Source organism: Monodelphis domestica, chromosome 5 (genome assembly GCF_027887165.1).
Source record: "Monodelphis domestica isolate mMonDom1 chromosome 5, mMonDom1.pri, whole genome shotgun sequence".
NCBI classification, from domain to species: Eukaryota; Metazoa; Chordata; class Mammalia; order Didelphimorphia; family Didelphidae; genus Monodelphis; species Monodelphis domestica.
In genome coordinates, this window is record NC_077231.1 from 259146826 (window position 1) to 259160285 (window position 13460).

The 13460-nt window shown below is 34.5% G+C and overlaps 1 protein-coding gene across 1 annotated transcript in view; it reads right to left on the reverse strand.

The window, feature by feature from the left end:
* The window catches only part of MYO3A (myosin IIIA), a 274518-nt gene that overhangs the window by 233270 nt on the left and 27788 nt on the right, over positions 1 to 13460 (reverse strand). The window contains exon 3 of the mRNA XM_056800079.1: positions 1621 to 1805. Within this exon, the coding sequence (XP_056656057.1) occupies positions 1621 to 1788 (168 nt within the window). The 5' untranslated portion in view covers positions 1789 to 1805. The remainder of the gene's footprint in view (positions 1 to 1620; positions 1806 to 13460) is intronic.

The window sequence follows — 13460 nt, forward strand, 5'->3', positions numbered from 1 at the left end:
TGGAAGGGCCACCTCTTTCCTTGGTGGCCAGTGAGAGGAGCACTGTATGTGGCAACACTGCAAAGCATGGCATCACTTACATACAGTACTACTTCCGGTGGCATAATCCTTTGTGTGGCGCCTTGTTCTGAGAGTAACTGAAGGAGAAGGAGGCACCGTGCAAAGGATTATGTGGCTGAACAATGGAAGACATCAGCATGGTGAGCTGTGATCTGGGGGAGGGGATTCTGCACTGTGTATACTGCTGCTGGGTATAGCAGTGGTGGTGATGGGTCTGTGCAAGGTGTGACAAGCCCATCACAGTCAGTGCTGCAGCCTCTGCTATCCCAGACAGCAGTTTAGAGATTTGTTCATAGATTTTTTTTTTAAAGTCCAGCCCTCTAGTAGTCTGAGGGACAGTAAACTGGTCCCCTGTGTAAGAAGTTTGGGGATCCCAGCTTTAAAGTATGGATTTAAATCCTACATTTGCTAAATACTGGCTGAATAACCATGGGTAAATTTTTTAAAAAGTTTCATTGCCAGTACAACTTCTTAAGACTCTTAAGCAACAAACAAGTTTCTGACCTACATCAGGAGTTTGCATTCCTTACATGGCTGAAGTCATCTATCCTCACAAAATTAATCTCTCTTTACCTGTGTGTATGAAACATGTGCCTAGGTTTAATTTTAAGTTTTATACACACAAAGAAGTAAATACATGCATATATAAATGTATATTCCTAGATACCTAAATTACTTGTAAACAAAAGCCATAAGGATTCTAGCTCCATACTCTGGTGGCCACATGGTCAGTCCAGAATAGATTTCTTAGTCAAGATTTTTCCCAGTTTTTTTAAATAAAAATTTATTTGTTTGGTTGTTACATTAAAATTTCCACATAAATCCCTCCTTCCCTTCTCCCCATTAGAAAAGGCATCATGTGACAAAAAGGCATATGTATATATATATAAAATCAAGTCTTGCTTATTTCTACTTATTGTTTCTTTCTCTGGAGATAAACATATGACATTCTTAAAACAATATTTATATTGCTATATACAATATTCTCTTGGTTCTGCTAGTTTCACTCTTTATAATTTCATGTAGGTCTTTCCATATTTTCAGAAAATTGACCTGCTTGTTATTTTTATGGCACAGTAATATTCCATTACAATCATATGCCACAACTTGGAAAAACAACATTTTTTCTAGTTTTTTTAAATATTAACTCACTGACACTGACCTAAAAACAGATTCTTCTTTCCTGGATCCTAATTACCACAGGGCAGATTTCAAAATTTTTCACATGGTCTAGTGATGCTTCTTCTGAAATCTAAAGACATGGAAGCTGATTTGGATAAGAAGCTCTCAATGACTCTTCTGGATCTATGCCCCTAGGCACCTGTGCTGATTTTACAGAACCTTTGACTAGGGCTTTGATCCTATGGATGTGTCCTTCAGTGCAATGAACTCTAAATAAGGTAACTCTTGTGAAGGCTTTTTTCATGTTTATTCCTCTTTAAAACTGTAATTTGCTCCAGAATGTGACTGTGATTGGCAAAGCAAGATAAAACAACCAGAGAATGCATTGGGATTCAGTAAAATAACAAAGAAAGGTAATTATAAAAAGATGTGACTCACATGGACTGGGTCCAGGATTTTAACTGCTGCCTTTTGGCCATTTTTCTTATTTAACACTTTAAACACTTTCCCATAAGTTCCTTTGCCAATTGTTTCAGTGATTTCCCATGTATCTGAAGGATCAGGGAAACTATCAAATTTGATTGTATTTCCAGTTAGTGGAAGCATCTTAAAGGTTGATGTTTCTAAAAAAAGGAGAGAAAAATTCAACATTTCAGGTATATAAACAACTCTAATACAAGTGGTGCAATATTAAATAATACATATGAAAGTAATTCACACTTTAAAGGCAACCAGAATGTATAGTGGATAGAGAGCTGGAGCTGGAATTAGGAAGAACTGAGTTTGAATCTGTGAAAAAAAAAACAAAACAAAACCGTGAATCAAGCTTTTTCATTTGTCACCCCCCAAGGTGGAACAGACAGCAGTTGGAATGTGATAGGAGGGGCTTTGACTGTTGGAGTGAAAGAAGAGGATTATGGGAAAAACTGCTAACTGAAGGACCTTTGCCCTCTGAACTCAGCTGAGTGTGGAGCAAAGACCAGAAGCTCTTATGTCCCAACCTGTAGAAAACCTTACCTCCATTCCCTTTCCCTGGAGAAGAAGGTAGTTGTATGTCTGAGAGCATCCATTAGAGGAAGAACAAGACAAAAGTAAGCTGCTGAAAGGGGTTGATCCCTTAGCTTCAGGGATCAACTAAACTAAATATCCTTTCCATCCCTTAACCCTCTCAAGAAGGACACTTGCTTTTGGGTTAGTAGGATAGAGATAGTGACTAGTTCAGAAGATAACTAAGCTGATGCTGAGCCAGCTTGGCTCAGCTGAAGAAGAAGCAAGGGTCTCCTATTCCCACTTACCTATCCCCTTCTTGATTTACTCTAATTCTTAAACTACTTAAAAAATAGAAGATAGCAGTCAGATTTATATTGAAGAGAGAGCAAAGAAAGAGAGGCTGGTGACTAAGCTAGCCATTAGCCTAGGCTAAACAACGAAAGCCAACAGTGACAGTCTGCCTGCCAGACCAGGGAGACTTCTGGGTTTACACCTAACAGACAAGCCTTAAGGAGTAAACTCCACTATTCCCATAAATTACTCTAAACACTGGTCCCATCAGCCTTAACTTAATCCTTACCCAGGGGTACCTTTCTTGTGGGCTGAGTGAGAGGAAATGACAAAGGCAGTCTCTCAGCTCCAGGGACCACTTCTATCCCTTCTCCTCCATTCTTTGGTACAACCTCTCCCATTACCTAACCAGCCTCCATATTTCCTCAGGTCCTTCAACTGCTCCATTCCCTGTTACAAGCCCTTCCTGTGTCCCCATTACCTCTTCAATCCTCTTCAATACCTTAATCATTACAAATCCAACTGGATGTATGATCCTGGGCAAATCACTTAACCTCTCCCTGTCTCAGTTCCCTTATATGTTAAATAGGGATAACAATAGTACCTATAGCCCCTGGTGGTTGTGTGGATAAAATAAGATAATGTTTGTAAAGCTCTTTTCAATACTTAGGACACTATGAAAATGGTAGCTATTGGTATTACTAATAGTTTTATCATTATATGACAGGGATCTTGAACCTTTTTTGTGTTAATGGGTCCCTTTGAAAGACTAGTGAGAGCTACTTTCTCAGACTATGTTTTTAAATGCATAAAATAAAACAATAGGATTATAAAAGAAAGAAGGTATATAGTTTTTCTTTTTCAAGTTCACAGAGTCAGCAAAACCTTTATGTGAACCCTCTTGGTGGAATCCCATGACTCCAGATTAAGAACTGCTATTATATATGGCTGTGAGGTAGGTAGGATGATAAGTATTATTATTTCTATTTTACAGATGAAGAAACTGTTTTTCTGGATGATGACGGGGCTTAACCATGGCCACACACCTAAATAACTTTCTGAGGCAAAATTTAACCAAAGTCTCTAGACTCTAGCTTTTTTCCCCACTGTCAGGTTCCATCTTCTATTAACTCAAAGAGAAACTTAAATTCCAGTATTAGTGTTACATTATGGAGAATTTTAAGCAAGTAGATAACCTTCAAATATATACTTCAAAAGCAATCTCTTCCCTGAAAATCTAATGATTTTAATAGTAATAGTAATAATAATAATAAATAATAAAATTATATAAAATAAAAAAATAAAAAATAAAATAAAATAAATTAATAAAATAAAATTAATTTAATGATTTGTTGATTAATTAAGTACAAAGGCATCTGAAAAATGCTTGATATTTAAATTTGGTAAACACATAAATGGTAAAAACAGAACACTGTCTACTACATGAAATGTACTCTGTTAGAATCTGGGGATACAAAGTCAGGAAGGAAACTTTATAGACAAGCTCTCACAACTACTACCCAGAGAAACAACTTCTGTGGAGAGGGTGGCAGCAATCCCCATCAACTACTTATGAAGCAGGCAAAGCCAGTCAATTTCTTTTTTTTTCCTTTTTGGAAGAAGAACTTTATTATTTTTTCATTTTTATTGTCATGCAAAACACACTTCCATATTGGTCATTGTTGTAAGAGCAAAGTCAAATGTAAACAAAAACCCAAAATAAAACCAAAAATACAATGATGTGAAAGACAATTCCAGCAATTCTTTCTCTGGAGGTGCATAGCATTCCCTGTCATAAGTCTTTCAGGATTGTCCCAGATCATTGCATTGCTGAGAGATGCCAAGTTTTAACAGATAATAATTGTCTAATATTGCTGTCATTGTGTACAATGTTCCCCTATTTCTTCTTATTTCATTCTGCATCAGTTCCTGCAGATCCTTCCAGATTTTTCTGAAATCATCATGCTCATCATTGCAAATAGCACAATAATATTTCATCACCATCATTTACCACAATTTGTTCAGCCATTCCCCAAATGATGGATATTCTCTCAATTTCCAATTCTTTACCATTACAAAAAGTGCTGTCATAAATATTTTTGTATAAGTAGGTATTTCCCCCCTTTTTATTATCTCTTTGGGATGTATCCCAATGTGTAGTGGTATCACCAGACCAAAGTTTTTATGGCCCTTTGCGTATAGTTCAAAATTGCCCTCCAGAATGTTTGGATCAGTTCACCACTCTACCAACAATACAATGATGCCCCAATTTTGCCACATCCCCTCCAACATTTACCACTTTTTCCTTTACTGCCATGATGGCAAATTTGATAGATGTGAGGTGGTACCTCAGCATTGTTTTAATTTATATTCCTCCAATCAAGAATGATTTTGATCATTTTTCATATAATTATTATTTTTTTAATTTAGAATATTTTTCCATGGTTACATCATTCAAGATTTTCCCCTCCCTCCTTCTGGCACTGACAAGCAATTCCTCTGGGTTATACATGTATCATTGTTCAAAACCTATTTTTATGTTATTCATATTTCCAATAGAATGATCTTTTAAGATCAAAACACTAATCATAAGCCCATCGAAACACATGCTTTTCTTCTATGTTTCTACTCCCACATTTCTTTCTCTAGATGTGGACAGCATTCTTTCTCATAAGTTGCTCTGGATTTTCCTGGATCATTGCATTGCTGCTAATAGAAAAGTCTATTACATTCAATTGTTCCACAATGAATGTATCAGTCTCTGTGTACAATGTTCTTCTGTTTCTGCTCCTTTCACTCTGCATCAATTCCTGGAGCTCTTTCTAATTCACATAGAAATCCTCCAGTTCATCATTCCTTTCAGAACAAAAGTATTCCATCACCATCAGATACCACATTTTGTTCAGTCATTCCCCAACTGATGGACATCCCCCTCATTTTCCTTTTTTTGTCACCATAAAGAGTGGGGCTATGAATATTTTTGCATAAGTATTTTTCCTTATTATCCCTTTGGGGTACAAACCAAGCTTTAGTATGGCTTGATCAAAGGGCAGAGGGATCTTTTCAAGCCCTTTGGGCATAGTTCCAAATTGTCCTCCAGAATGGTTGGATTAATTCACAACTCCACAAACAGTCTATTAGAGTCCCAAATTTGCCACATCTCCTCTAACATTTGTCACTTTTCTTTGCTGCCATATAAGCCAGTTGCCTAGGTGTAAGGTGGTACCTCAGAGTTGCTTTTATTTGTATTTCTCTAATCTGGAGGGATTTAGAACAGTTTTTCATGTGCTTATTGGTAGTTTTGATTTCTTCATGTGAAAACTGCCAATTCGTGTCCCTTGACAATTTGTCTATTGGGGAGTAGCTTGATTTTTTGTAGATTTAATTTAGTTCCTTTTATATTTGGGAAATTAAACCTTTGTTAGAGAGTTTTGTTATAAATATCTTCTCCCAGTTTGTTGCTTTCCCTCTAATTTTGGTTGCATTGGTTTTGTTTGTACAAAAACTTTTTAATTTGACATAATCAAAGTCATTCATTTTACCATGGTCTCTATCTCTTGCTTGGTCTTAAAGTCCTTCCTTTCCCACAGATCTGACAGGTATACTATTCTATGTTCACCTATTTTATTTATGATTTCACTCTTTATATTTAAGTCATTTACCCATTTTGAATTTATCTTGGTATAGGGTGTGAGATGTTGATCTAAACCTAATTTTTTTCCATACTGTTTTCCAGTTTTCCCAGCAGTTTTTGTCAAATAATGGTTCTTGTTCCAAAAGCTGGGATCTTTGTGTTTATTGAACACTAGTTGCTGAGGTCATTTGCCCCTAGTTTATCCCATTGATCCACCATTCTGTCTCTTAGTCAGTACCATATTGTTTTGATGACTACTTCTTTATAGTACAGTTTAAGAGCTGGTACTGCTAGGCCCTCATCATTAACTATTTTTTTTCATTATTTCCCTTGATATTCTTGATCTCTTATTCTTCCAAATGAACATTGTTGTAGTTTTTTCTAATTGAATAAAAAAGTGTTTTTTTTTTTCAGTTTGATAGTTATGGCATTGAATAAATAGATTAATTTGGGTAGGATTTGTAATTTTTATTATGTTAGTTCATCCTACCCATGAGCAATTAATGTTTTTCCAGTTTTTAGTTCTAGTTTTAATTGTGTGAAAAGTATTTTGTATTTGTGTTCATATAATTCCTGTTTGTCTTTGTAGATATATTCCTAAATATTTTATATTATGTAGAGTGATTTTAAATGGAGTTTCTCTTTATAACTATTGCTATTGAGTTTTTTGGAAATATATAGAAATGCTTATGATTTATGTGGGTTTATTTTGTATCCTGCAACTTTGCTAAAGTTGTCAATTATTTCTATTATCCTTTTAGTTGATTTTCTGGAATTCTTTATCATCATATAATTTGCAGAGTGATAGTTTGGTCTCCTCACTGTTTATTTTAATCCCTTCAATTTCTTTTTCTTTCTACTGCTAGTGTTTCTAGTACAATATTAAATAATAGAGATGATAATGAGTATCCTTGCTTCACTTAAAAATGTTTAGTATTGATATTACCTCATTGTTTATAGTACCCTTTAGCAAAATAGAATTTCCTTCCTTGTCTCTTTTAATCATCTTAATTTCTACTTTAGCTTTGTCTGGTATCATGATAGCTACTCCTGTTTTTTTGTTTTTGTTTTTTTACTTTAGATGACACATAATAAAGTCTACTCTAGCCTTTTACCTTGAATCTGTGTGTGTCACCCTGCCTCAAATGTGTTTCTTGTAAACAAAAATACAGAAGGATTCTGGTTTCTGCTATCTGCTTCAATTTTATGGGTGAGTTCATCCCATTCACATTCAGCACTATGATTACTGTGGATTACCCTCCATCATATTATCCCCTTTAGATCCTGCTCTATTCTCTTTCTCTCTGTTCCTCCTCACCAGTATTTTGCTTTTTGTCATGAACCCTTGCCCAATTCCCCCTCCCTCCAATTACCCCCCTCTTCCCTTGTCTTACTTATTCCCCTTCTAATTCTCTGTAGGGTAAGATAGAATTCTATACTCCACTGAGTATACTTGTTTTTCTCTCTCTGAGCCAATTACGATAAGAGTAAAGTTCAAGTTTTTTTCATCACCACCCTTATCCTTTCCTCTCCATAATGATTTTTCATGCCTCTGTATATTATATAATACACTCCATTCTATCTATCCCTTCCCTTTTCTCTCAGTGCAACTCTCTGAGCCCTTGGTTTATTGTTTTTACATATCATTCCATATCATCACATTTGAATATGTATCATATCATTATATCATCACACATACCATATCATCATAATCAGATTACTTACTCTCTTTCTGAGTAAATTACTTCTATATTGTCTATTACTGAGTGTAATTTTTGAGAATTATAGAAATCCTCTTTCCATGTAGATACACAAATGTTTTTACCTTAATAAGCCCCTTAAATTTTCTTTTCCTTATTTCCCTTATTGGATTTCTCTTGTGTCTCATGCTTGGACTTTTAATTTTTTGTTTTGGTCTGGATTATTCCTCAGCAATGCATGGAAATCTTCTATCTTATTGAATGTCCATTTTGCTCCTGAAAGAATATACTCAGTTTTGCTGGATAGTTGACTTTGGGTTTTACATCCAGATCTTTTGCCTTCCTGAACATCATATTCTATGCCTTTTTATCCTTTAATGTAGGAGCCTCCAGGCCCTGTGTGATCCTGCTTATAGCTCCATCATATCTGAATGTTTTCTTTCTGGCTGCTTGAAATATTTTTTCCTTGGCTTGGTGACTCTTGAATTTAGCTATTATAATGGAAGTTGTCATTTGAGGATTTATTTCTCATGGTGATCTGTGAATTCTTTAAATTTCAATTTTATTTTCTTTTTCAAGGATATCTGGGAAGTTTTCTTTGATAATTTCTTATAATATGATGTCCAAGGTTTTTTCTTGATCAAGGCTTTCAGATAGTCCAATAATTCTCAAATTGTCTCTCTAAGATCTATTTTCTAGGTCAGTCATTTTTTTCAGTAATAGATTTCCTGTTTTCGTGTTTTTTAATTCCTTCCATCCTGTTTTATTGTTTCTTGATTCCTCATGAAATCATTAGTTTCTAGATGGTCAGTTATGATTTTTTAAAGCCTGATCTTCCTTTGACAGTTTTTGATTCTCCCTTTTGAAGCAGCCCAATGAATCTTGCATCATTTTCATTTTTCTTTCCCACTTTTCCTCTGCCTCTCTTAATAGGTTTTTGAAGTCCTTTTTATTTCGTCCAGAATCTGTGTCCAATTCCAATCTTTTTTTTGGACTTTGCATGTGTTTCTTTTGATTTCACAGTCGCCTTCTGTGAAAAAGCCTGGACATCATCCTACAGGAGATTATCCAAGAAAACTGCCCTGATATTCTAGAACAAGAGGGAAAAGTAGAGATTGAAAGAATCCACAGATCACCTCCTGTACTTAGTCACCAAACTGACAACACCCAGGAATGTTATGGCCAAAGAACTACAAGACCAAGGAAAAAATATTACAAGCTGCAGAGAAGAAGTCATTCAGATACCATGGAAACAGTGAGGATAACAGAGGATCTGACTGCATCTACATGGAAGGACTGAAAGGCATGGAATATGATATTCCAGAAAGCAAGGGAACTAGGTCTACAACCAAGAATTAACTACCCAGCAAAACTGACTATATTATTACAGGGGAAAGTATGGTCGTTTAATAAAATAGAAGAATTCCAAGCATTTGTAAAGAAAAGATCAGACCTGAATAAAAAATTTGATGCCCAAACACTGAACTCAAGAGAATCATCAAAAGGTAATTAAGAAAGGGGGGAAAGACAAAAACTAAAGAAAACAAAAAACAAACAAACTTTTCTTAAGGGACTCGATAAGTTAAAACAATATGTATTCCTACAAGAAAAGAGGATATTGGTAACTCTTAAAAATTTTTATTATCACCTGGGAAGCTAGAAGAATTTTACTTAGAGGGAACAGTGACAAGCTGTATAGGATGAAATGCCAAGACATAAATATGTATATAGATATATGTATGCACGAATATACATATATGTATATATGTTTACATGTAAACATATATACATATACACAATTAGAGTTTAAAAAGAGGTTAATATTAAGAGAAATGGGAAAATCAACAAAATGGTGTGAATTTATATGTCAAAAAAAGCACATGGTGGGAGAGGGGAGAACATCAGTACACTGGAAGGGTAAAAAGGTTGGAGATAGGAAATACTCAATTCATATGTGCATTGAAATTGACTCAAAGAGGGAAGAGCAATCAACTACATTGGGGGCAGAGAATTGATTTGCTCCCTATAGGGAAGTAGAAGAGTAACAAACAGGTTGGGGGGAAGGAAGCAACACAAGGGAGAGAGAGGATGTGAGTGGTTTAAAAAGACTGCAAAGAAAATATGATGTTAATAAGAAGGGAGGGGGTAGAAAGGGAAATAAAACTATGGTGGGAATTATGGGGACTGAAGAAAAACAAAACACTGGTGTATAAGGAAATAGTGAAAGAAGAAAGGGTAGGACTAGGAGTACAAACCAAAATGCTGGGAAATACACAGCTGGTAATCATAACTCTAAATGTGAATGGAATGAACTCACCCATAAAATGCAAGCAAATAGCAGAGTGGATTAGAAACCAAAGCCCTACCATATGCTGTCTACAAGAAACACACTTAGAAAGGTGGACACACATAGGGTAAAAGTAAGATGGTGGAGCCAAATCTATTGGGCATCAACTGATAATAAGAAGTTAGGAGTCACAATCATGGTATCTGAGAAAGCCAAAGTAAAAAGAAATCTAGTCAAAAGAGATAGGGAAGGTAATTACATCCTGATAAAAGATAGTATAGACAATGAGAAAATATCCACATTTAACATGTATGCACCAAATGGCATAGCATCCAAATTTCTAAAGGAGAAACTAGTTTAACTCATGGATGAAATAGATAGAAAAGTTATACTAGAGGAAGACCTGAACCTTCCTCTAACTGAACTAGATAAATCAAACCAAAAAATAAATAAGAAAGAAGTAAGAGAAGTGAATGAAATCTTAGAAAAATTAGAATTAGTAAAGATGTGGAGAAAAATAAATAGGGACAAAAAGGAATATGCCTTCTTTTCAGCAGCATGTGGTACATTCACAAAGAGTGACCATGTACTAGAGCATAAAATCATCACAAACAAGTGCAAAAGAGCATAATAATAAATATAGCCATTTCAGACCACAATGCAATGAAAATAATTATTGGTAAGGGGACATGGAGGGGAAATTCAAAAATTAATTGGAAATTAAACAATATGATTCTCCAAAATTTGTTAGTTAAAGGACAAATCATAGAAATAATTAATAATTTCATTGAAGAAAATGACAATGATGAGACATCCTTTCAAAATCTATGGGATGAAGTCAAAGCAGTACTCAGGGGGAAATTTATATCTTTGATTCATATATTAACAAATTAGGGAGGGCAGAGGTCAATGAATTGGGCATGCAAATTAAAAAACTAGAAAGTTAACAAATTAAAAATCCTCAGATGAAGACTAAACTAGAGATCCTAAAAATCAAAGGAGAAATTAATAAAATTGTAAGTCAAAGAACTATTTATTTAATAAATAATGCTAGAAGCTGGTACTTTGAAAAAACAAATAAAATAGACAAAGTATTTGTCAATCTAATTAAAAAAAGGAAAGAAGAAAACCAAAATGACAGTATCCAAAATCAAAAGGGAGACCTCACCTCTAATGAAGAGGAAATTAAGGCAATCATTAAAAATATGGCAATCTAGGTGATATGGAGGAATATTTACAAAAATATAAATTGCCTAGACTAACAGAGGAAGAAATAGAATACCTAAACAACCCTATATCAGAAAAAGAAACTGAACAAGCTATCAAAGAACTCCATAAGGAAAAAACCCCCAGGTCCAGCTGGATTCACAAATGAATTCTATCAAACATTCAAAGAACAATTAATCCCAATATTATACAAACTATTTGACAGAATAAGCAAAGAAGGAGTTCTACCAAATTCCTTTCATGACACAAATATGGTACTGATTCCAAAGCCAGGCAGGTCAAAAACAGAGAAAGAAAACTAGACACCAATCTCCTTAATGAACATGGATGCAAAAATCTTAAATGGTATACTAGCAAAAAGACTCCAGCAAGTGATCACGAGTGTTATTAATCATGACCAGGTAGGATTTATACCAAGAATGCAAGGATGGTTCAATATTAGGAAAACCATCCACATCTTTGACCATATTAATAAGTAAACTAACAAAAATCACGTGATTATCTCAATAGATGCAGAAAAAGCCTTTGATAAAATACAACACCCATTCCTATTAAAACACTAGAAAGCATAGGAATAGAAGGGCATTTTCTAAAAATAATAAACAGTTTATATCTAAAACCATCAGCAAACATCATCTGCAATGGTGATAAACTAGAAGCATTCCAATAAGATCAGGAGTGAAACAAGGATGCCCATTATCACCTGTATTATTTAACATTGTACTAGAAACACTAGCAGTAGCAATTAGAGAAGAAAAAGAAATTGAAATTATTAAAATAGGGAATGAGGAGACAAAGCTATCACTCTTTGCAGATGATATGATGGTCTACTTAAAGAATCCTAGAGAATCAACTAGAAAGCTAGTCAAAATAATCAACAATGTTAGCAAAGTTGCAGGATATAAAAGAAACCCACATAAGTCATAAGCATTACTATATATTTCCAACCCATCTCAGCAGCAAGAATTAGAAAGAGAAATTCCATTTAAAATCATTCTAGACAATATAAAATACCTAGGAATCTATCTGCCAAGTCAAACACAGTAACTTTATGAACACAACTACAAAACACTTTCCACACAATTAAAACTAGATCTGAGCAATTCAAAAAACATTAACTGCTCATGGGTAGGATAAACTAACATAATAAAAATAACAATCCTACCCAAATTAATTTACTTATTTAGTGCCATACCCATTGAACTAACAAAAACTTTTTAATTGAATTAGAAAAAAAACATAACAACATTCATTTGGAAGAACAAAAGATCAAGGATATCCAGGGAAATAATGAAAAAAATACAAAGGAAGGTGGTCTTTCAGTCCCAGATCTCAAACTATACTATAAAGCTGTGGTTCTCAAACAGTATGGTACTGGCTAAGAGACAGATAGGAGGATCAGTGGAATAGACTTGGGTAAGTGACCTCAGCAAGACAGTCTATGATAAGCCCAAAGATCCCAGCTTTTGTGACCAAAATCCACTATTTTATTTAAAAAAATTGCTGGGAAAATTAGAAGACAGTATGGGAGAGATTAGATTTGAATCATGATCTCATACCCTACACCAAGATAAACTCAGAATGAGTAAATGACTTGAATATAAAGAAGGAAACTATAAGTAAATTATGTGAACACAGAATAGTATACATGTCAGATCTTTGGGAAAGGAAAGACTTTAAAAACCAGCAAGAGTAGAAAAAAATCACAAGACATAAAATCAATAATTTTGATTACATCAATTTAAAAAGTTTTTGTACAATCAAAACCAATGCACCCAAAATTTGTAGGGAAGCAACAAATTGGAAACAATCTTCACAACAAAAACCTCTGCTAAAGGTCCAATTTCTCAAATGTATAAAGAGCTAAATCAATTATACAAAAAAATCAAGCCATTCTCCAATTAATAAATGAGCAAAGGAGAGGAATAGGCAATTTTCAGCTAATGATATCAACACTATTAATAAGCACATGAAAAAATGTTCTAAATCTTTTATAATCAGAGAAATACAAATTAAAACAACTCTTGGGTACCACTTCACACCTAGCAGATTGGTTAACATGACAGCAAAGGAAAGTAATGAATGCTGGAGGGGCTGTGGAAAAGTTGGGACATTAATGCACTGCTGGTAGAGTTGTGAAATGATCCAA